The sequence below is a fragment of the Ambystoma mexicanum genome, chromosome 3q (assembly GCF_040938575.1).
Source record: "Ambystoma mexicanum isolate Mex_15411 chromosome 3q, UKY_AmexF1_1, whole genome shotgun sequence".
Lineage (NCBI taxonomy): Eukaryota > Metazoa > Chordata > Amphibia > Caudata > Ambystomatidae > Ambystoma > Ambystoma mexicanum.
Window position 1 is genome coordinate 250,973,942 of NC_090926.1, and position 23,049 is coordinate 250,996,990.

Below are 23,049 nucleotides of genomic sequence, written 5' to 3' on the forward strand. Positions count from 1 at the left end.
TGACCAATGTACCTCTATCCCTCCCTGCAGACCCACAGCAAGATGCCCCCATCCTGCCCTCCAGACCAACACTGTGATGCACCATCCTTCTCCACACACCAAGATGCCCCTTGCCACCCTTCAGACCCAAACACAAGATGCCCCATCCCTCCCTCTAGTCAGACCAATGTGCCCCTATCCCTCCCTCCAGACATCCCTTCATTCCAGACACTACGCCCCGAGTTTCCGAGCCCTCCCCTGGAGAAAATATATTGCTGTTGGGTCCTCCAGATGCCATTTCTGCTTATATATTCCATTAAAAGCAGTCACTGTACTCCCTTTCGGGGGAGCCTCACATCCTCACCTCCCTCAGACACCCTTCAGGCACCCCTAGAGGGTGGGGGGGGGGCAGCCCACAGTTTGAAGATTACTGCTCTAGACCAACACCAAGATGCCACATCCCCTTGCAGACCACCACCAATATGCCAACTTGCCTTCCCCAAACCATACCCAGCAGACCCTCTAAAATCACCCAATCCTACCCACTATTTGTTAACCCAAGCACACTCTATTCCTACATCAACATTAAATTCCCCTTTAAATTAGTTCTGTTAATTAGCCTGTTTCATTAGCCCTCTTTGTTCAGTTGGACACCGTCGATTGTCACATCCGCTGTTCCTTTTCTTAGCCATCTATCCCTGTCACGTTGATTGTCCCTGGCCCATCCACAGGTTCTTTTTATCAGCCATCTATCCCTGTCACGTAACTCACGTTGAATAAATGAAAATTATGTTTAAAGTAAATGTAATTTTCCGCTCCCCCAGCTTCATCTGGTGTCTTGCACGAGCCTCTGGCTTCCACACTAACTTATCAGGTATCTCCAAGAAAATGCAGATTTAAAAGTCAGCCACTTAAAAGCACACATGTTCGGCTACCCTAGCAGCCGTTCCCGCTCAAGATGAGGGACAAGATGACGTCGGACGCTGCGTGCATGGTGGGGAACACAACGTGCCAAAAGTAGGCGTGGCGTTGCTATGGTCCGTTTCTCGGATGGGAACTAGACACTACCCTATTTTACCTCTACAAGTTAAGATTCTTTCTAGTCTCTACCCTGCGGCTCGCGTCACTTCCGGTTCCGCTCCATTGTGCAGCTGGCCGAGAAGATGGCGGCTCGGGCAGGTTTCCAGTCTGCTCCTCCGAGTGGTGGTGGTGGTGCGGCGCTAGGGTCAGGGACAGCGGGAGCCCCTGTACGCATGGGGCCCGCCCCCGGGCAGGGCATGTATCGTTCCCCCATGCCCGGCGCTGCATACCCGGTGAGGAGAGGCTTCAGGAATAACTGAAGTGGAATAAAATGTGGTGACGTTTATGTGCACACATAAGAGAAAAAAAGACAATATACACATTATATAGTGAAAAGAAAGAGAAGGTGGAAGATTCGTAGGAGCTATATCTAGTGGGTGAGGTTACAGGGGGATTGTGTGCACTGGGGTCTGGGGCCCTAATCGACATAAGGCTACAGACGTGCAGGCACTTTATCAGGGCGCGAGATTATGTATATTTGAACGCGTTATATTGTTATTGCTCAAATGGTAGCGGAATAAAATATAATACATTGCTACTTAGAGACCATTTCGTGTACTTAATTGATGGTAATGACAATTCCTGCGAAATAATGGGAAGCATATGAACATTATTTCGTATATCAGAAAAATGTACGTAACGTGTATTTTGTATGGTTCAATCATGCCACGCCTGTGATATTCAAAAAACATATTTTGTTGTACTTGCCATGTCGCTCTAACTAATCATTTCTTAGCCAAGGTGTTGGATTTCTTGTGTATCGCGAGTGTACTTTACATCGGTGGTAACCATGATTCATAATAAACCAAGTTTTCTTGAAGTAATACTTATTTGCCTTCCGTGTACCTTTATGTTGGCAATCTCTCCCACTCTACTGTCCAAAGCATTAACACTTATCCGTGCCTTTTCTTCTCTCCGAACTGGACTAGCATCTCCCGAATGGTATTGGGTACGCTGGCATGTATGTTCCATGATCCTGTTGTTCGCCCACCCCAATTATATCTGGATCACCCACTTGCACGTCACCAAAGCCCTTTGTCGAGCCTTCTGATCATCGTTTTTTTTTCTCTATGACCTTTGAAGCATCTTCCCACTTTTTTACTCCACACATTTAACAAATGCAAGATCAAGTAAACTGTTGCCATTGGTTGTACATGTCGATTATGTTGGAGGCTTTGTTCAGACAGTATATGCATACTACTCGAGCACTGGATCCACGTAATGATTGGTCAGTTTCTTCATGTCTTATTTTCAACTCCCTCGTCATCTCCCCACCCAAATTAGTTTTTGCTTTAGTGGGTGTAATATAACCGTGACACTGTTTGAGATTGATGTTTGGCATTTTAGCCTATATATTGCTTTATGAAGAAGAGGTACATTTCAACGGGACAATAGCCAATATTTGAGTATCAACGTATATGACATTGGTAAAGGTTGTACTATTAGGTGCACACATGGTCTTATTACATAAAAGCAGGACCAGGGAAAAGGCTGACAACTATAGGCCAGAAAACCTTGACAATCAAATTGTTGCAGGAAATAAGTGGAATGTCTGGCATTGCTTAGTGAACGAGGAGCTTGTGTATAGCATGCTGCAAATGGCTTCTACAAATTAGATCAAAATGATGTTTCTTTGTTCATTACATATGACCCCTTATGCTTTAGATGTCTTGGCTATGGGTCCTGGTGCACCTTCATACACTTTCCTAAAAGATTCGTTATTGTCAGTTATGTTGTATGCCAACGTTTGGTGGCATGAGGTGTCCAGTCTAGCTCCTAGTAGTTGTCTAGTTAACCACAGCCTTCTAGGATACAAGCATGAGCTAAACCACTTCCAGCAATCCCTATCCATGCTGGGCCCCATGACTGTCAAATTTGATTCCATTATTTGACTGCATGACCAGGAGTATCGGGGGAAGGTTAAGGCTCTGGTCTACTTTGGTTTTGGTAGAGCCGTTGATGCTGTCTGCACACTAATATCTTTAGCTACACTGGTATGGGGGCTATCTTGGTAAACTGCGTGTGAAGCTTAATGAGCGTGACCCATTGCAAAGGGTGCTGGTAAATAAGTTAATTCTTAGGAAAAGAGGGTAACGTGAAATAAAGCATATCCTCGAACATGAATTCTAAGATGTGATATCCTAGGAGGATGTTGGACACTCACTTGTTTCAGCTCTGTCATGAGGGTTGCTATTCAATATGAGCTTGGTGGTTTGTTGCGCTTGTTTTAGTATTGCACCGTAAATCCCCTAAAGTTGTGCTCTCCTGTGTGAGGTGCGCTGTATGAGTCCTGTCGTTCAGTATTGCAATAGTAGTGTCCTGTGAGAGGTGCACGTTTTTGCCTTGCAGTATGTCACCTTTTTAGTATCACTGATGTGTCTTTGTGAGATGCACTTGTTTCCGCACTTTGTAAGGGTCCCGTTTGCTCTAGCTGCGTTCTGCATGTCATGCACCTGTTATAATCCTGAAGCAACTGTTGCCATACAGCATCGCAGTGGTGGTGTGCTGTCCTGTATGAAATGCATTTTTACATCTATGCGTTCAGTTTTACTCTTGATGTTCATTCACAAGTGGCAGTTGCTTGTCTGTGTCATGCAACAGAGGTAACCAGTCCATTTTGCACTGGAGGAGTTTCTGCAGTTTGTTGTCGGAAGTGCTTCAGACGGGTCAGGTTGCATAATTGGAGTGGTGGCGGTCCAAAAGAGGTATACCCATTTCATTTGTGCTGAATTAGTCCTCTTTCGTGAGCGCGAAGAGTGGCAGCGACAAGAGCAGTTTGCTGCAGTGTGAAGAGGCAGCTTGGAGATTGAAGCTGTGGGTGGATCTTTTGCCCTGAGCTTCCTGCATGAATAAATGCATGCTGCACTGGGAGCAGCAAGAGCAGGTTGTATTAACGCGCCTTTACACAAGTGTTTCTAGGCGCCACAAGACAAAGGAGGGGGAGACAGAGGGATGACGAGACAAACGATCTTGCTAGGCCTTCTGACATTCAGATCGTGCAAAGTGAAAGTGCAGGGGAGAGGGGGAGATGACGAGGAGAAAAGTGCAGGGAAGGGGAAATGCAGTTGGGGCAGCAGGGCTTTAAGTGCAAGTACGGCGGAGGACTACACAGGTGTAGTCCCAGACCCGAAGTGCTGGGTGGGCCAGAAGGCATTGCAGGGTGACTGGTCAATGGGGGGAGGGGACACCCTGTGTGAATCTGAGGGCAACCACGCCACCAGTCAGAACGAGCAGACGGGTAGGTTGGTAGAGGAGAAGTGGAAGGTCTTGAGCCAAACGTCCGGTGATCCAGCTCAAGTCTGAGAGGGGCAGAGAGGCCATTCCAGTGGGAGGCACCTGCAGAGGAGAGAAAGTTCGATGTAGCTGAGCGGAAGGCTCTAGAAGGAAGGTATTTAGGAAGAGAGTGTTGGCTATAGCGAGGACAACGGCTTCAGAAAGCCTTCTGCATGATGCAGAGAGTCTTGAACTTGATCCTTGCGACCACCGGGAGCCAGTGAAGAGATTTCAGAGCTGGAGAGATGCGGTCCCTGGCTTGAGGCTAAGGCTAAGTAAGAGTAGACTTAGGAAGATTGAGAAAGAGGCTCTTGCAATTGTCCAACCTAGAGATAATCGGAGCTCTGGAGACAAGTGAGAAAAGGTAACATAACTCTGAGGAGGAGCAGCTGGAAGTGGGCTTTCTTGGCAAGGTCTGTGATGTGTGTGGAGAGAGTGGAATCGATGATGACGCCAAGGTTTTTTGCCTCGGAGGAGGGGGGGGGGTCCCAAAGAGGGCAGCCAGAGAGGTAGAGAAAAGGCGGGAGTAGGCGTCCCAATGAGAAGGACCTCTGTCTTACTGGCATTAAGGGAGTGTTTGTTAGAAGTGCACCATCCCCAAATAGCGGATATACAGACAGGAATGAACGTGGAGGGCAAGGCGGTTGAGGGTAGCCTGAAAAAGAGCTCTGTGTCATCTGCATAACACTGAAAGTCAGAGGAGAAAGTAGAGATCAGGGGAGCCAGATAGTAATTGAAGAACCAGGGTGACCGGATAGAGCCCTGGGGAACACCACATGTGGAAAGAGAGGTAGTGGAGAGAAAGGACCCAAGTTGGACCTGAGAGGGTTGGTCCAAGAGGAAGGAGGTCAGCCACGCCAGCGCCTGACCAGTGAGGCCAAGGTTCGCACTGAGACGTTTGATCCGGTTACTGCAGTAAGCAGAGCCGGTTACTCTTTAAAACTACCCAGCAATTACAGCTTGTGTGTGTGGACTGTTTTGCCTAAAGTCTATAGATCTACTGTTTCTTGAATTGTACCTGCTTTGTGGATCTTTCCAGGCGAGCGCTTGAACTATAGTTTCTGTGGGTGAAACTTTACGTAGAGGGCTGTTCTGTCACTTGGTTTTCTTAACCTTTTACATAGAAAAAGAAAAACATGCTTCTAGACTCCTATAGTTCTCGTATGTACAAGCTATGCAGCTGGGCAAAGCCTTTGATGATGCTGTACATATCCCCAGCATGTCTAAAAATGGCCACCTATCTTCCACTTTCTCCTGTGGAAGGCCCGTCGGTCCGGTGTAACATACGTACCAAAGTCCTACGGAATACCACTGACCCCCCCCACCCTTCTTTTGCAAAAGACGGTAACATGTACACCCCAACAATCAAATGTTTGAATCCAGTTCTGACATGGCTTGCTGAGAAGCTGGTACTGTGTCCATTGAAACACAATCGTGATTCTCTTAACCGTACCCCTGATTTATTGGGCAAGTCAGTGTATGACTCTGATTCATCCATCACTACTTACTACTCCACCTCGGGAGGACGTTTGTCCACTTTGCTCAATAGGGAAAGCGAGGACAATAAAATCTGTGAACACGCCACTGAAGGGCGATAGGGTCTACAATCAGACATTAATCAAGTTCTCTGTGCCGTGGTTTCTTTGTATGAGGGTTTGAAAACAGAGTCCAGGATTCATTCTTCCATGTTGGAATCCCGCTTATTCAAATGTGAGCATTTTGGTGTGCAAAATAAATTGAAGGAGTTCCTTGGAGGTTCGGGGGAATGCCCCTCGTCGCAAAGTCTTGGAATGGTCACCCCTTCACTGGCTATCCAGGATGGTGGTTATATTGCACAAGACAGACTGAGCCCGCCTGGGCGGTAGCGGATGGAGCTTCTTTAGGGGGAAGGTGTTAGTGATGTCTTTACTTCACATAACTTTGACAGCTATTTGAGAGAGACTGTCTAATCACTCTGCTACTGGTATTTCCACCTTTACTGAACTAAATGTTTCTGTGATCGCAACTGTGGCCGACACACCAGAAGCTGTGATTGCGGGCAGTGTAACTGTGCCAGAAATCGATAAGACCCAAGAGGAAATTGTGTGGATTTCAACCTACCAGTAGAATTATCTGAAAATGATGTGGTTGGATGCCCAATTTGGTACATTTTTCTTTAATTTCCCATCTTAAAATATTTTGATCGAAAGATCCTTCCAAAGATTTGTTATGGGAATGAGATCCATTTCTTTTCGGTGGTGGACATTTTAACCACACTAGAGGACAACTGACGTTGTGTGCTTAACATCCAGACTTCAGTTCCGTTGGAGGCAATCCAATATGAACTTTGCATTAACTCATTGACAAGCAGCGCAGACTGGAGACTTTTAACTTTGTACTGAAATATTATCGGTCCTGTCACTGAGTCTCTTTATTTGGATTTGGATAATCTGATCAGGGATGGGAATCTGCAAACCATGAATGAATTGGCCAAGTATTGTTTGAACTTGTTGAGGGAATTGGAAATGTCAAATGATGATTTCATCGCAAATCCAGTAAAAGTAAAGTTAACATTGTACCACCGTGATTGGATCAGCATATTGGGGGAAATGCTTGGTAATGAATCATTAAATCATGCTATGGAGCACGTTGCTAGCCCCCCTAGGTCCTTATTAAAACTTTCCCTGAAACGCTATTACACTAAACAAATAATGATCAGATATGGTTTTTGCTCGGCAGAATCTCCTAACTGCTGATACTGTGGTCTGTCTGGGAAGAGCATTTAAAACATTTGTTAATTGGGTCCTGCATTAACAGAGAAGAGTACACTTTATTTTAGAAAATGTATTGATGTGCAATACCCTGATGGCAGAGACAACTTCTGGAATGATTGTTTGGCGGGTTGGACCACGTCAATGGTGTTGGCTGTGGTAGGTTTTATAAACTGTCTGCAGCTGAACTACAGCTTCACTATTGGCACTATATAACTTCTTTGCACTGGATTGTGATATGGGTCGTAACTGATGACATTGTTTGTCTTGGGGATTTTCAATCTTTTAGTGTCCACATTTTTTTTCAATAAAATGTAACTGTTTACACGTTTTTATAGAATTCATGGTACTGCAAGCAGATTTTTATTGTGACAGTGTTTTCCTCTATGTTTTAATTACTGTGCAGTGAATTTTGTAATGTTTCTCTTTTCTTTTGTTAAGGCAATTTTGCTAAAGAAAAATACCAAAAATTGTCCTCTTTTAGGATCATGCTGTCTGCAAGTCGATTGGGCATATTACGTTCTTGGGCAGTGAAATAAAGATTAGATGAGTACAAGCTAAAGGTAGCTCCTGGGGCACCGTTCACCCTATAAGCAGCAACTGGGGCACAGAGTAACTTCCACGCGCAAACTATACCTTTTTTTTTAAATCAATTTTTTATGACCCATTATGCATTTGCATGTCTCCTTGTGCTCCTTTTGTAAGCATTTCACATAGCTGTGTTCCTGCAACATCAGTTGGCCAAGGGTCTCACAAGTAGTTCCTGTTCGCTCTTGGTGTTCGAGCTAACCAGAGTCTTCTGGGCTATAAGCTGGAGGTGTATAGCTCACAGCAGTTTTGAACCATGTGTAAACAACATTTGTTATGCACAGTGTTTGCACTTTGCTTGACCAATCGGACGTGGCAGTGGTCTGGATGGTCAAGAGTAGTCTGGCCGAGGCTACACCTTTCCACAATACCGGAATGTGAATTCTGTTATCTGGAGTTTGTGGAGTGTGGCTTGTCGGTTAGATAGCTCACAGATTAAACAGTAACTATTGAGATCTGTGCATGATCTGAAGTTTGAAGGTATGTGTCCCGGCAAGGCCAACTCAGCCTGTCCTCTTTCTGTGGTCTTTAAATGAGTGCCAATTTTGGTTGGGTGATAATGCTGTATACAAATGTGCAATGAAAGCTCTATACAAATAGATTTATTACAGAATTTATTTATTTCTCAAGTCTGCATCCTTCACCTGTGCCTTAATGTTAGTGTTGAAGTAAATGGTGTTGTGGATCTATGTGGGTAAATGTTTCCTGGGATGGTTATGAGCCCCATAGCGTTGACAGTTGTGGGTGATGTTGATTAGAGGTGTGAATGGAGTTGTTTTTGATGGTCAAAACGGGGCTACTATTGTGGATGTCTGATTGGGGATGATGCGCATATGGAGGGTGACGTGGATGGATTGGTAAGAGTATTGGATATGTGGATTGGTAGGGGGCTTGTCTCTGATGTCCCATTGCTGTAAAGTGTGTCCGTCCTTTGGGAGTAGCTGGTGTGTGCCTCAGGGAGTAGCCGGTGTGTGCCTCAGAGAGTAGCTTATTCGATCTATGTATACATTGGATTGTTATACTGGTAAGAGCCATGTGTTATATATTTTAAAGCTTTTTTGAAGGCAAGATTGTTTTGCCTGGGCTCAGGGACCAAGAAGTGGGCTCCACCTGCATGTTTTTTCTTAGAAGTTTGGCAACCTCTGCTCGCCACATGCAAGGCATAAAACGACTTTCCTTTCTAAACCATCTGAGGCCAATAATGTAAGCAGTGACTTATTTGAGGCACTCGTGTGCATCAAAACATTCCACCCTCGTGTCTCAGTCGAAAAATCTCCCATCAACCACGTTGACCAGAGTAACAATTCCCCAATAACCCAGAACTCACCAAATTAAGTTGAGACTCCAGCCCCAATATCCTCTCCTAGCACAAATTCCAAAAGCTCACCATTGGCTTCTTCCACGACATTCTTAATTTTCTACAAGCCACTTTAAAGAATGGTAAATTACTTTAATTGTCAAATCGTTATACGTTGTTTCCCCGCAGACCGATTTGATCTAATTCCAGTTCTGAGATCAATCGCGGCGCTGCAGGGAATTGTTTCCTTTGTGCGCCTCCCCACCCCACAATCTTTCTACGAGTGGGACACCCTTGCAACCAACATAATCTCCCCTACCCTCCTCTGCCCCACTACTTACCCTGTGTTCCATTAGGAAACCCTTGGCCAGCTCTCTGTCCCCTTCTCCCCCCACCACCCAAGTACGCTCACATATACATACCCCAGGGTCATCTTCGACTCCACCCTTTCATTCGCTCCTCACATCCTTGATGTGTCTAAGAGGTCAAACTACCAACTGCACCCCCTCGGAGGTATTCTTCCTTTCCTCTCCTTCTCCCAGAAGCTGTCTGTCTCCAGAGCTCTGGTTCTCTGTATGCTGGACTGCTGCAACAGCCTTTTTTTTAAATCTGCCTGCTTCTACTCTCCGTCCTCTGCAACCCATCCAGAACAGGACTACGAGCCTTGTCCTTGGCCTCAAGCTCAGGGATCGTATCTCTCCAGCCCTGAAATCTCTCCATTTGATCCCAGTGGCTGCAAGGATCAAGTTCAAGACCCTCTGCATTGTCCACAAGGCCTCCTGGGGTCTGGAACCACAATACCTCCAACTCACTCTTCGGAAGTACCTTCCTACTCAAGCTCTTCGTTCCTCCAACTCCTTGAGGGTCAGGTGCTTTTCTAAGCAATGAGTTGGGGGCGGAAATCTCTTCGGCTGGCGCCTCCCTTTCGAACAGCCTCTCTGAAACTGAGTAGAACCATCTCCGGTTCCGAAAGCATCTCAAGACTTTCCTCTTTGCTTCTGCCTGCTCTCTTCCCTGCTTATCTCCTGTTTGATACTGCACTGTCTCATGGCAACCCTGCACTTGGGTCTGTATCTGCATCCCCAGTGCTCCAGATAAGATTTTTAGGTGGGAGTATTTTACGCATGATTTTTCAAATTAGAGCATAAATGCAATTTTAAGAGAGTAAAAATAATTTTCTCCTCTGCAAGAGAGTAAAACGTATCCAACATGCACCCAATGCATACGTAAAATCAGACCTGTAGCCCAAAAGAGTTGTAGATCAAAGTTGTCTGGCTTGGCTTTAAATATTTTATTACACTGGTGGAAAATATTCTGCATTAAAATAACTTACAAGTACCTCGTACTTACACGGCTTCATTTTCAAAATTCTAGAGCCTAGAAACTCTGTTAAGACCTACTATAGATTGAGACTGATGTATTGCCTGCAGAGCGAGTGTGAGTAAGCAATTGTTGGCATATGATTTACTTACAGGAACTTGCACACATAATCTTAGCAAAAGTAACAAACTGCTTATCTACCTTTCCCGCTGTCTGCTGCATGAAATTAATGTGGATCGCCAGACACTAGTTAGCAATATCACTTCAAATAACTAAAAAGTGCATGCAAGCTGAATTGCATTATGGTAGGCATATTTATAGTATTACTGGTTTATTGTTTGTGTACAAAGCCAAAAACCATAATTCTGGCAATTAGTTGGGAAGAAATGCAGGCAAGTGCATATGTTGAAGACTGGTCCCAGAGCCCTACTTCAACACTAAAGTGTGTGATCCTGGACAAAACTTTTGCCAATGTGCCTTTTTAGCAAAAATAGAAATTGCTACTACAAGTGATTTATTTCTAACTAGTTACTATTAAAAAAGCCTGATTGCCCTCTGTTCCACTGTTCGACCTGTAGCATTAATACTAGTGACCATTTATATAATGCACATGACAAAGTTTGTCTCTTAGCTTGCTCCTTGCTTAATATAACTTCACATGAACTGCTCGAGTATTAAAGACTTTGTCTGTGCCTTCCCCCATCTTCTACTTCCATCCTAGGAGAGCAGTCTTGATTGCCCGATAATTTTCCTCCTAGATAGCCAAGAATCTGCATCTTGGACATAACACGCATCACAGCAAATTCAGCCCATGACCGCTAATCACATCAGTGGTGGAAGGGGGGAAAAAAGGAGCTAGTGGTCCTCTGGTTGCATCCAAAAAGGAGGGGGTAGGATGGCTGGACAGATGGGTTGGGAGGCAGGGTGGAGTATGGGGACAGGGGACCAGGATCACAAACCTTGGCTTAACGGTGAAGCAGGGATTTTAATCCACTCTGCAAATTTCACCACATACCTTCCAAGTGTTACTCAGTACAAATAGTTTGGATGTCAAGGCCTACAATAATGATGTCCTGAAGTGTTTACTTCCAAAAACACAAATTGCATAATAACACCAAAAAAATTGTATAATAAATCCTTACATCAACATGTTAAGCCTGAATGGTAAATTAGAAGTCCCAAAAAACTAGTTAACCCCACTGTACTTTTGAGTGATTTAATAAAAGAAGTTGTGTAATACTCCTATATGGAGATTATTGCCCTCTACTGCCATCTAGTGGAGGAAAGTATGCTTTTTAATGAAAATAAATACAGCGTAAACGGTACACAGAAGAAAATTAAATGCTCCGTAATGGCTTTAATTACATGCGTTTAAAGCCAAGATACATACCTTATCTGTAGGGATGTGCATCCCTACAGTCCCCCTACCTGCACTTATCCGACACTAATTGCCTGCACCTAACCTTGCACTGCCACCTGCTGGCGGCACTACTTGTTCTTTGATGTTTGATCCTGTATCTTGCACTTCTTCTCCCCTTCCTCTGGCACCTTTCCCCTTCCCTCTCCCCTGCACTTGCGCAATCTCAATGTCACTAGGCCTAGTAAGATAGTTGTCTTGTCCTCACCTTGTTTCCCCTCCCCTCCCTTGCCTTGTCGCGCCTTGAAACACTTGTGTAAAGGCGCGTTATAAATACCATATTATACACATGCACAAAGATACATCTCTGTGAGTTTGTAGAAACAAAGCGTCCAAAACGGTCAAATCACTTGCTTCAACTTCTCGTCTCTGCTTCTCCCCCAACCCCACTCACATATTGCCCTGTAGCAACTTCTTACACTGATGTGCTACATTCCCCTTTACCTTTGAAAACCACCCTACAACCAGTCCACCAGGCAAACTACTGACCTATCATTTCCCTCCCTTTCCTTGACCGTGCCATAGAAATCTTCCTCCAAGACCATATTATCACAACCTCCAATAAGCTTATAACCTAAGCTACTGATCAGAATCAGCCTTGGCAGTGTCCCGGACAAAGCAAAATGTCCCAACCCTCCTCCGTTTTTCACTTAAGTAAGGTGGTGCCCGCCTGATGTCAATGTACCCTATGATGATGAGCCTTCAAAACGGTAATCTGGCCGCCCCATCAGCCCCCCAAAAAAATTGGAGCCTGACTCCACCACACGCCACCTCAGGGAAGCTCTTCAAAGTCCCTGTGTGCTCCCTATGTAACCCCCCCCACCTAGTCTTGTACCCCTTTTAAAAACTTTTTTTGTTTAAATGGGTGACCTTTTTGTGTCTCTCCTTGATTGGAGTTAGTTTCCTATAACTTTGGGCTGCCTGTAGTGTACTATGGCAGCACACAGCATTTTAAATGCAGTGACTTACTTTTTAATTCTCTTATTATTTTTTGGGTGAACTACTGTTCCCAAAAAGTAAAGTGGGATTCACATCTGCTTTGATATGTGGAGGTCTTGGGGGCTGTGGGGTACAATATATCTCTTGCTATTACCTGGTAACAGTTTTGTTAAAATTTCAAGTTTATTTGAATTGCTGGTGACAGTGGTTTTACCGTAGGGGCTTTTTGGCCTTATAACTCGCAGGCTGTTAAATCTGCCCTGGTAATGCACAGGAAGGCCACCATTCTGCTAGAATGATGGGCACCTTTTTTGCCATTTCTCGTTTGCTTTTTGGGAGGTCTACACCTGCCATTCTAGGCAGGAATTACCTTAGTGGGAGTTTTGTCTTTGGCAGGAATCCTTTATATTCCCCACCAAAGCGAGTGTCTGAGAAGGCAGGAAGCAAGGGAGGAGTCCAAAACTGTGCAGCCCTTTTTATTTCACCTTGCCTGAAAGGAACCAAGTCCCAATGGGGGGCTGGATTTCCTGATTGGACTGCCAGACTGCCCCTTTCTGTAAACTGCATGTTTGCAAACTGCAATGCCACTAATTTGAGAAGGCAACAGCATATTTATGATGGGGAGGTCGCAGCACGGAAACAGATCTTGAGGGCTGCAATTGCAGCAACAAAGAAATCCTCTACTATATTTTCAGTATCAGAAAAAATAAGAATATTAGAAAAGCTAACCAGGTATACAAAAACTGCTGATTTAGAGGGTTGATTTCTAAGACATCAAAATGAAGCTGAATATATGCCATCTATCTTGGTCAAAAAAATTCCAGGTCCTTCTGGCAGACATTTAACGATATGGATAACTCTGAATCGGTTAGTTTACTGAATACTATTTCCGAGTCGACCTGGGTTAACTCACTTTACAGCTTTATTTTCCCTACCTAGTGGTATAGCTGGGAACAGGTATTGGAAAGTGGATAGCACGGAAAGTAATTGGGTTCTTCCCGTTGTTTCTGCAGGACAATATGCACCTCAAGGGCCTCGCCGGCCCAAATAAGTTGTCCAATTGACTATTTAAAGGATGCCCCGAGATATGGGCAGAGATTTTAGCTGTCCTTTTCGACCAGATTGTTTCTTCCTGCCAATTTCCTTCCTCCTTGTCGACAGCTTTTGTTTTTAAAAAAGGACTGAGACCGGACCCATGCAATTATCGTCTCATCTCAACCCTTGATGCCGATGGCAAGGTCTTTTTGGTCTTCCTGCTGGTTCATCTTGAGAAGTGGCAGCTGGAGACGGGAAGGATTGTAAAATGGCAGACAGTTCTGTAAGCACCTGGGAACCTCTATTAATGGTTTTATTTTGAAGCAAGCCATTAGTCGGGCATGGTCCTTTTTTTAAATATGATTCCATCTTTCTGGCCACCATTTGGTAGCCGCCTTTGACGCGGTCTATTGTTGCCTCTTATGGACCAAATTGGACAACTGGGGAATTCCTGAAACGCTACTGTGTCTCATCATTGGTCTGTATGAAGGATCGAATGTTCAGGTTAGGCTGGAACAGCAGGGTTCCCTCTCTCTCTGAAAATCGGGACATACCGGGGTGTTAGGCAGGGGTGTGTGCTTGTGCCGTCCCTTTTTAATTTATACATATGAGATGTTGGTGAATCTTTGATTTCTGCTGCTTTTGTCTCTCCTTAAATCTGTAATTTGAAAACCATGTGGTTGGCATACGTGGGTGATTTTATTTTTGACTGTACTCAAATATGTTAACAGTGCCTAATTACTTCATTTTGGAATTTCGCTAATGCCCACTCTTTGAGGGTGAATGCGGATAAAACAAAAGTAATGCAGTGTACTCGGCGTAGGATGGCTCAGAATACACCTGGCATGTTGAAACTATCCCTATTGAGTTGGTAGACCATTTTGTTTATGTAGGTTTTCCCATTTTATTGAAACTACAAAAATAATGTATTAAAGATGATGCGGACGTGCTGCAGTGTGTGTTATGAGTTTGGGGAGATGAAGACGATGAACGTGCTTGCCCGGGCTTGGACACCATCCCAGTAATTGGGACTAGCGTACCCCGTGGACAATCAGGGCAGTGGCACTTCCCGTAAGTGACATCTTTTTGACGTATTATTTCCTTTAACGCTGTACTGTCACGAGGATTGGCTGCTCCCGTCACATATTCCAGCAAAAAGGAAGCTCTAATCTTTAGCCCTTGGGGTGATCACTAGTGCTTCCAGCCCCAGTCAACAAGGATCACCTCTGTTCTTCTGCTCGCAACGAACACGCACACCCTAAGGTATAGGCTCCTGCCCTTTAATACCAGTCGTGTGAGACATGTCACATGAAAACCGCATAAAATCAACTTTGAGGTGTAGTGCTTCTTAAAGGCACACATCTTTCTGCTTTCTGCGACCCCCCCCCCCTCACCATTACCCCCCGGCGTAGTGACTGTGGGCTGTTTCCTTTTGAGCTGCACCGGGTGTGGTACAATAGTGAGACATCTTCTACGGCAACTAGTCAGAAGTGACAAATCTCACACCCAGTAAATCTAGCCTCGCCTCAGAAGCCAGCCACGTACTAACTGAGTGTTCGCAAGCAATCTCTTTGGGCAGTCCTTCAAATGGCACTTACCTCTTTTCCTCCTGTAACCTCTCTTTGGGCGGTGTCGGCGTCCCAGAGTGCGCAACAAAGAGAGCGGGAATAAAAGGAACACAACCCAAAAACAAACAAAGCCCAATAATTCATCTACTTCATAACCATGCCTTACTCGTATAATTTACGCAGTGACTTGTGGCTTGCTACAGGATGACCTACGGGACCCAGAAATTGATAATCTTTCCTTGTAGACAAGCTGGGACCAGACCCCAATAAAGTCCAACACGCCAGTCCCTGCAAGCAAACCTTTAATGGGAAAATTCTAGTGAACAAATACACTGGAAGATACCGAAAATACCAGAGTGCAGGGACATCCTTTGTTGACATTAGAAGACACTTCATCTGCAGATAGTTCAATGATAGAAGCAGGACCTAGTGTACAGGCTCATCCAGAGTCCACCTTTACAGCAGCGAGACGAAGCCAAAATTGAAGATTCCCAAGAAGGAGTAGTACAGGACCTGACAAAGACCTGGTGACACACAAACACCCCTACAACCACAAGGGACAGTGGAAGGGAACAAATGGAGGTTTATGCATTCACTTATACTCTATTTAATAATAATAATAATAATAAACGCTGGCAATATAACACAGCCTTCAGAGAATCGCATTGACTCCACACTCGCAGTGAAGACAAATGAGAATGCAGCTCTGGGGAAAAAGGAAGCTTAGAAAAACAATCAAGCCAATTCAAGACACAAATAATTGACCATCTAGAGACCGAAACAGTCCACAACAACAAATTGACAGCCCTGAGTCTTTTCTTAAACTCATTGGACAATGTGTTTGAACTACTGAAAGATGAAGTCCAGATCAACTCCAGCGCCCTAATGGATATGACCATTGAAACGTATAAATGCAACTCAGCTCTGGTTAATATCAAGACGACCCTAAATCTGAAAGTGATTTAGACCTCAAAACGGAAGCAATTGAGCATTGGAGCAATGTGCAAACTTATAAAAACATTATGGCAACACATGGGATTCCTAGAAGGGAAAATAATCTCCCTAGAAGAGAAGATTTTGACATCTTCATCAGAAGGGGTCAATCCGGGCCCAATCACAGAAGCAGTCTCATACTGTGACTTAGACAACACCCCACTTTCATAATCGGTTCTCGAAGAGTTCATGCAGCTTGCCCAAATAGATGATCTAGATTCTGGGATGCAAAAAAGGATCACTAATAATTCTACAGCAGCTGACAATTTGGGGGCTATCGGCCACCCTCAAACGTCCTCCACAGTTGAACAAGAGCAGGCAGTATCCCAAAAGAAAACAAATAAGAAGGAAGCACTTGAAGATTTGGTCTCTCTCGTGCAGGCATCTCCTGTAACAGCTTCTCCACCATTTACCACACCTGGAAAGATGGACAATGCCATACACATCAAGAAAAATAAAAAACATAAGAGCAAGAAATAAACGCTTTATTAGCAAAATATTGCTACTTCAGAAAAAAACCTCAAATATTGGCACGCAGACAAGTGTAAAAAAAAAAGCCCAGATGCAGAAGGGCACTGCAGGACACCAACTTCAGAAGGCAGTCGATCAAGCTGTGCAAACGGACTCTCTAGAAATCCATTCCGGGACTGCTATCAGTCGACTATTAACCTTCAATGGCAGACTGACAAAATAGGCAAAAATGTTAAAGTGGAAGAACTTCCAAAGCTGAAATGAGTACCCAGATTAGAAGAAAAAGACAAAATTTCACAGTGGGAAAGCCCTCCCAGTGCAGCGGACACCATAACGCCCACAAAAATCCAACCAGCTGAGAGCGAACGAAATTCGCAAACCACTGGACAGGAGACAGCTGAACATTGGATTGGTGGCAAAGGGAAAGCATCTGTTCCCCCTAGAGCCAGTGAATGAACCTCGGCAAGAGAATGAAGTATAGGCAATCGCACTACCACAACAAATCAGTCCAATCCTTTTGCCATTCCGTGAATCTGGATGGAAAGCTTCTGAATGGGAAGGCCAGTCGAGCCTTAAATGGGAGCACCCTCATATCCATCTTTAAAAAAACAAATACCAGCACTGTACTTTCATCCCAAGACCTTGAATATGTACGATTTCCATACATGAAACATGCTCGCATTGTCGAACTGGGGCTAAAGTCATGGATGGGTGCAAGAGCACTAATGGTGGTTGAGTCGCTCCCTGAATTAGAGCACTGGGAGGAACGTATGGCAGAAACCGGAGAGGCCAAGGATTCGGAAGCCAAATATTCCACAAGCATTGGGTCCATTCAGGATGGAAAGGAGACGAAAGCAGAGGGGCACACTGCCTTACAATCGAAGATCTGTCCCCTCTGGCCAGTAATTATCACCCAGGTTCTAACACAAGTGGGTCTAGTGAAGGCTTCTTTCTAGCCAAAGATGGGATAAATGTGGTGTGCTGGAACACACGTGGCTCCAGCTCGTTTAAAGACACTAATACATGGAAATCACAATTTGGTCATTTCGATTTGTCCTTTTCCAGGAAACATGGTTGAGTCACCTAGGAGTGGACGACTAATCAGCATTCAGTTAACATGCAGTTAGTGCTGCTAGATTACGCACCCATCGGTCTCCAAAGAATGTTAAGTGGCCTAGAAACCTATGCCAAAATCAATGACATTGTCATCGATCCTGCTAAATCACAAATAATCAAATTCAAAAGGCCCTGTAAACACTGGTCACGTTTCACATGGAAACTGAATAAACAAGCAATACCAATCGTTAATGAGGTAAGAGAGTTTGGGGATACCAAGTAGGAGTGCGCTGTGGCTAGTAGGTCATAGATATGTAAGAAAGAAAGATAATATCGGCTGCAGGGAGTGGAACTCTAGGCTAACCCCTGCCTAGTGTAAGTAATGGTAAAACGTCCTCAAAAATGGAGGAGGCAGCAGGGTAACCCCTGCGGGGTCATGCCGCCGGGAGCTGGGACCCTCACCCGGAAGGGCAAAGGACAAAGGGGCGGAACGGCGCCAAAAGCCGAATGGCCCAAAAGCCCGCGAAGGGGAAACAAAAGGAAAGGGGCGGGGCTTGCAGGATATTAGCAGGCGGGACCAGGGACCAGGCATCTCGCTCTTGCACTGGGACCCGGTAGCCGCCAAGTGCAAGGAATTTCGTTAGAAGCCCAGCTGATCGGACCTCGGAGGGTCGGGAGAAGGAGAAACGCAAAGCGGCGGCAGGAGGAAAAGGCGAAGGACTGGCAGCTGGATCGCCCGCCCAGCAGAAGGAAGGATGATCAGCGGCAGAGCCGGGAAACGCGGTGAGAAGCGACCGCAAGGAACCAGCAGGCGGGATCGCACAGCTGGTGGAGGACAGCCGGCGGGCGTGGAGGAACAGCCCAGCCGATCGGGAGCCGCGGCGGGAGAAGGCGCGCTCAGCCCGGGACCAGGAACGAAGCGACGAAGGCGGAGCGGAGCTGCGGGTGAGCCCGCCCAGCAGCAGCCGGAGGACAGGCGTGCAGCGCCGGCGGGAGGGCAAGGGGCCAAGGGGCAAGGAAAGGCGGCTAGGACACACGGGGCTGCAACCCGGTCGAAGACCCAGCCGGAACAGGACAGGGGGAACACCAGCCGGAGGTGCATCCGCCCAGCGCCAGCCCACCCCCCCCCCCCTCTCACACGAACAGAAGCGTCCCGGGCGGAGGGGCCAGCGCAGGGGCACGCAGACGCCCACGCCCTCCCTCCAAAGGAAAGAGATCTTACGGCGGAGGAGCAGAGGCACCAGAACAGCCCGAGAGCCCGAGGATCACAAGGAACACGGGCAACAGCAACGAGCGGCCCAGGAGGAGCAGGAAGCAGGTGGCTGACCCATTGAGAGGCCGCCAAACAATGGATCTGGCGTCATTTATGGAAATGGCCAGGGTGGCAGCAGCAACCCATGGCCCAGACTGGATGTCCAGGATGGTGGCCCAACCTTGCCAGGAAGGGCGCAGCCAGAGGGTGGAAAGCTCCCCTCTGATGTTTCAGGACAGTGGCAGCGAGGCCACCGTGGTCGAGGCCGAGATCCACAGCCTGGGGGAGGAGGAAGAAGAAGACGAGGAGACCCGGGGGAGCAAAAGGAAAAGGACAAAGACGGCCAGGGCTAAAGCGAGCAAGGAGCAGGCCAGCAGCACCAAGAGACCACGGCAGAAGGGGAGGGCGCAGGAGGATGCGGCCTTAACGGCTCCTACACCTGCTGAGGCTCCAGGGAATCGAGTGAGCCCACCCAACACTTCTGCGACCAGAACGGTGGATGTCGCGGGTGGAGGAACAACATCCCTGGAGACGGTAAAAGGTATGGTGATGGAATGCATGCAAGCATGGGGGAAAATGGGGCAAATGCCGAATGTTGTGTCCAGTACTGGTATTGTGGTAGGGGGAGTGTCTCAAGGAGGTATAGCCACGCATCCGGGGGCGTCGCATGGGCTGGGAGGGCCTTGGTGCAGCGGTAGCACTCAAGGCTGGGCACAGTCGGGTGGACTGTCAATTGCCTCAGAAGAGGGGGATACCGCCCGGGGGTTTCCTATCTGTCGGGCTGCCTAGTGTGGGCCCACCTATGGTAGGCGGGCATCAAGTGCAGATGGCGGGGCTCCCTTGGGGTCAAGAATGGCAAACCAAGGGCCAGGGGCGTCAGTAAGCATGGGGGGGGGCCCAGCAGTTGGCTTCGGGGTTACCTGCAGGGGCTCAGGGGATGCAGAATGAGGCAGGGCCTGGAGCGGTCTTGACAGGGGGGCTGAGCGCGGCTCAGCTGTCAACAGCAGGCCCGATCAGCGGGGAAACGGGGATTGTGGGGCCAGACAACCCAGTATGGGAGGCCAATGCCAGGGTTTGCACCTATGCGGGCTACGGTGAATTCTTTGGTGTGGCACATTCCATGGGGGGGTCAAGGAGAGGTTGTGGAGGAAGGAATTCATTGACATCTTTGACTTGTTGGGGATCGTCCCCACGGGGGGGAGGCCTAAAGGAACTGTCAGAAAAGGAAAAAGGGAAAAGGGACAGGGAGGCCACCAAGGTGGAGCGTTCCATTAACAACTGGCTGAAAGCTTATAGGATGTATATGTCAGTAATGTTGGAGAGGTACCCGCAGGATGCACTGGCGATGATAGCATATGAGCAATACGTGCATGATTTGTATCAGAAATATGGCGGCGAGGGATGGCTGGAGTATGACCGGGGCTTTAGATTAAAGATGCAGATATGGCCAGCAATGTCATGGGACGAGATGGATGTCGTGGGGTACATGGACAAAGTGGTCCCCTGCAGGGAACCCCAGGACGAGCCACTAGGAGAGAAGTCTCGGGGTGGGAGAGGCAGAGGCGGGTTCCCGCAATGGGGGAGAGGGTCCTTTCACGGGCCCTCCTCCTGGGTGTACCGGGCAGCAGCCCACTAGGGGGAGCAAGAAGTCTGCTGGAGGTTTGCAGAAGGGTATTGCTCATACGGGAAGACATGCAGGTACAAGCACCAGAGAGGCTAAACCCAGGGATGGTGGGAAACAAAAAAATAAAGGAAACGTTGAGTGATGCGCCGACAAAACAAGGCAATGCTGGGGAAACAATGAATGACAAATGTATGATTAAAGGGGCATTGCCCACACCAGTTAGCCTTCTTGCTATGACTCCCTATCTAAATGAGTACCACAACAAGGCCGACGCAAAATTGCTATGGCAAGGGTTCAGGTGGGGCTTTAAGATCCCGGGGGCGGGTACTCAAAGGGGAAGGGAGACGGCCAACCTGCGATCTGCTCTGGAGAAACCCGAGGTAGTAGAAAGGAAGGTCGACGAGGAGGTCGGGCTGGGGAGAGTGGCCGGCCCATTTACTAGGCCTCCTATGAGCAATCTGGTGGTATCTCCGCTAGGATTGGTGCCAAAGAAGGAAGAGGGCCAATTCCGCCTGATACACCACCTATCCTTCCCCGAGGGTCAATCAGTGAACGATGGCATCCCAGAGGAACAGTGCAGGGTGCAGTACGCCTCCCTGGAGGATGCGATACTAATGGTAAAAGCGGCAGGAGAAGGGGCATTGTTGGGGAAAGCAGACATAGAATCAGCCTTCCGTCTATTACCAATCCACGAGGATAGTCACCACTTGCTGGGTTTTAAGTTAGGGGACAAATACTACTATGACAAATGCCTCCCCATGGGGTGCGCCATTTCCTGGTCATATTTTGAGGCATTCAGCTCCTTTCTGGAGTTTACGGTAAAACGGGAGAAAAAAGGTGGGGGAATGTTGCACTACTTAGATGATTTTCTCTTCGTGGGGAGTTAAGGGATGGAAGAGTGCAGATCCCTGATGGAGGTATTTCAAAATAAAATTGACTAGCTAGGGGTCCCCCTAGCACCAGGAAAGACCGTGGGTCCAGCAACGACATTGACATTTCTGGGGATCGAGATCGATTCAGTTAAAGGGGAATGTAGGCTCCCGCAGGACAAGGTACAAAAACTGAGGGGCTTGATTCAGGAGCTGATGGGGAAAAACAAAGCGACCTTGCGGGAGTTGCAAGCACTGGCTGGAAACCTCAATTTTGCAGGCAGAGTGATACCAGCGGGGAGGGCATTTGCCAGAAGTGTGGAGCTGAAAACTGTGGGCTTACAACATGCCGCACAGCACGTCCGATTGGGTTCAGAGGTAAAGGAGGATCTCAGGATGTGGGATAGCTTCCTGACAAGTTCCAACGGGGTGGCAATCTGGAGGGCAGACTGGGCAAGCAGTCAGAGGCTCAAATTGTTCACGGATTCATCTGGGTCCCTGGGTTTTGGGGCTATCCTGGGTGACAGATGGTGTGGCATGGCGTGGCCGGAGGAATGGCATAAGGAAGGGGTCACGAAAGATATCACGCTACTAGAGCTGTTCCCCATAGTGGTTGCATTTAAGTTGTGGGGCGGGCAGCTGCAAAATTATAAGGTCACGCTATGGTCGGACAACTTGGAGGTGGTACAGATCATTAACACAGGGTCGTCCAGTAACCCGAGGGTGCTGAGGCTCCTCAGAGAACTCACCAGAAGTTTGTTAGAGTTAAACATCGAGGTTAGAGCACGGCACATTCCAGGGGTGAAAAACACGGCCGCTGATTCTCTGTCTCGTTTACAGTGGGACCGGTTCCGGGAGAGCTGTCCCGAAGCAAGGGAGGAGATGACCCCATTCGAGGTACAATGGTGGGGGATGATTGGGGCGATCTGACCGCATTGGTAGAAACTGCCCTGGCACCCGGTACAACCAAGAGGTACAGGGCTTATTGGAGTCGGTTTTCACAGTTCCAGGAGGAGGTACTAGCAGGGGACCCCGGGGAGAACCCAGTGAGAGCATTCATAGGCTGGTGCTGGAAAACAGGGAAGACCCGGGCGTGGGTAAGCTATCACCTGGCGGCCATAGCACATTATGCAAAAGTGCACGGGGATAAGGACCCCACTAAGGAGCATTACGTCATGCTGGCCATGAAAGGCTGGGCGAGGCAAAGCATAACAAAACCAGATGAAAGGCGGCCAATCGATATTGGGAAATTGCACGGATTAATTAAATGTCTACGGGAAGTATGTAAGGAGGAATCAGAGCGTGTGCTCTTCTCGGCTGCTTTTACGGTGGCATTTTTTGGGGCGCTCAGAATCGGCGAACTGGTGCCGGAAAACAAGAACGACAAAGGGAATGGGTTCTTGCGCGTCAGGGACATCCAAGTGGGGAGCGCTCAGGTCATCATTTATGTGAGGAGGTCAAAGACGGATCAGAAAGGAAAGGGGGCGGCGCTGACCGTACATGCCATTCAGGCGAGCAGGGTTTGCCCGGTGGCGGCA

The 23,049-nt window shown here is 47.3% G+C and overlaps 1 protein-coding gene across 4 annotated transcripts in view; it reads left to right on the forward strand.

Annotated features, from left to right (window-relative positions):
* The first annotated feature begins 1,051 nt into the window (after positions 1 to 1,051).
* The window catches only part of SMARCD1 (SWI/SNF related BAF chromatin remodeling complex subunit D1), a 292,989-nt gene continuing 270,991 nt past the window's right edge, over positions 1,052 to 23,049 (forward strand). For 2 of the 4 annotated variants that reach the window (XM_069653676.1, XM_069653677.1), the window contains exon 1: positions 1,101 to 1,292. In XM_069653676.1, coding sequence (XP_069509777.1) covers positions 1,143 to 1,292 — 150 coding nt within the window. In that variant the 5' untranslated portion in view covers positions 1,101 to 1,142. Of the gene's footprint in view, positions 1,293 to 23,049 lie in introns of all 4 variants that reach the window. The other 2 variants (XM_069653674.1, XM_069653675.1) reach the window with 2 other exon arrangements.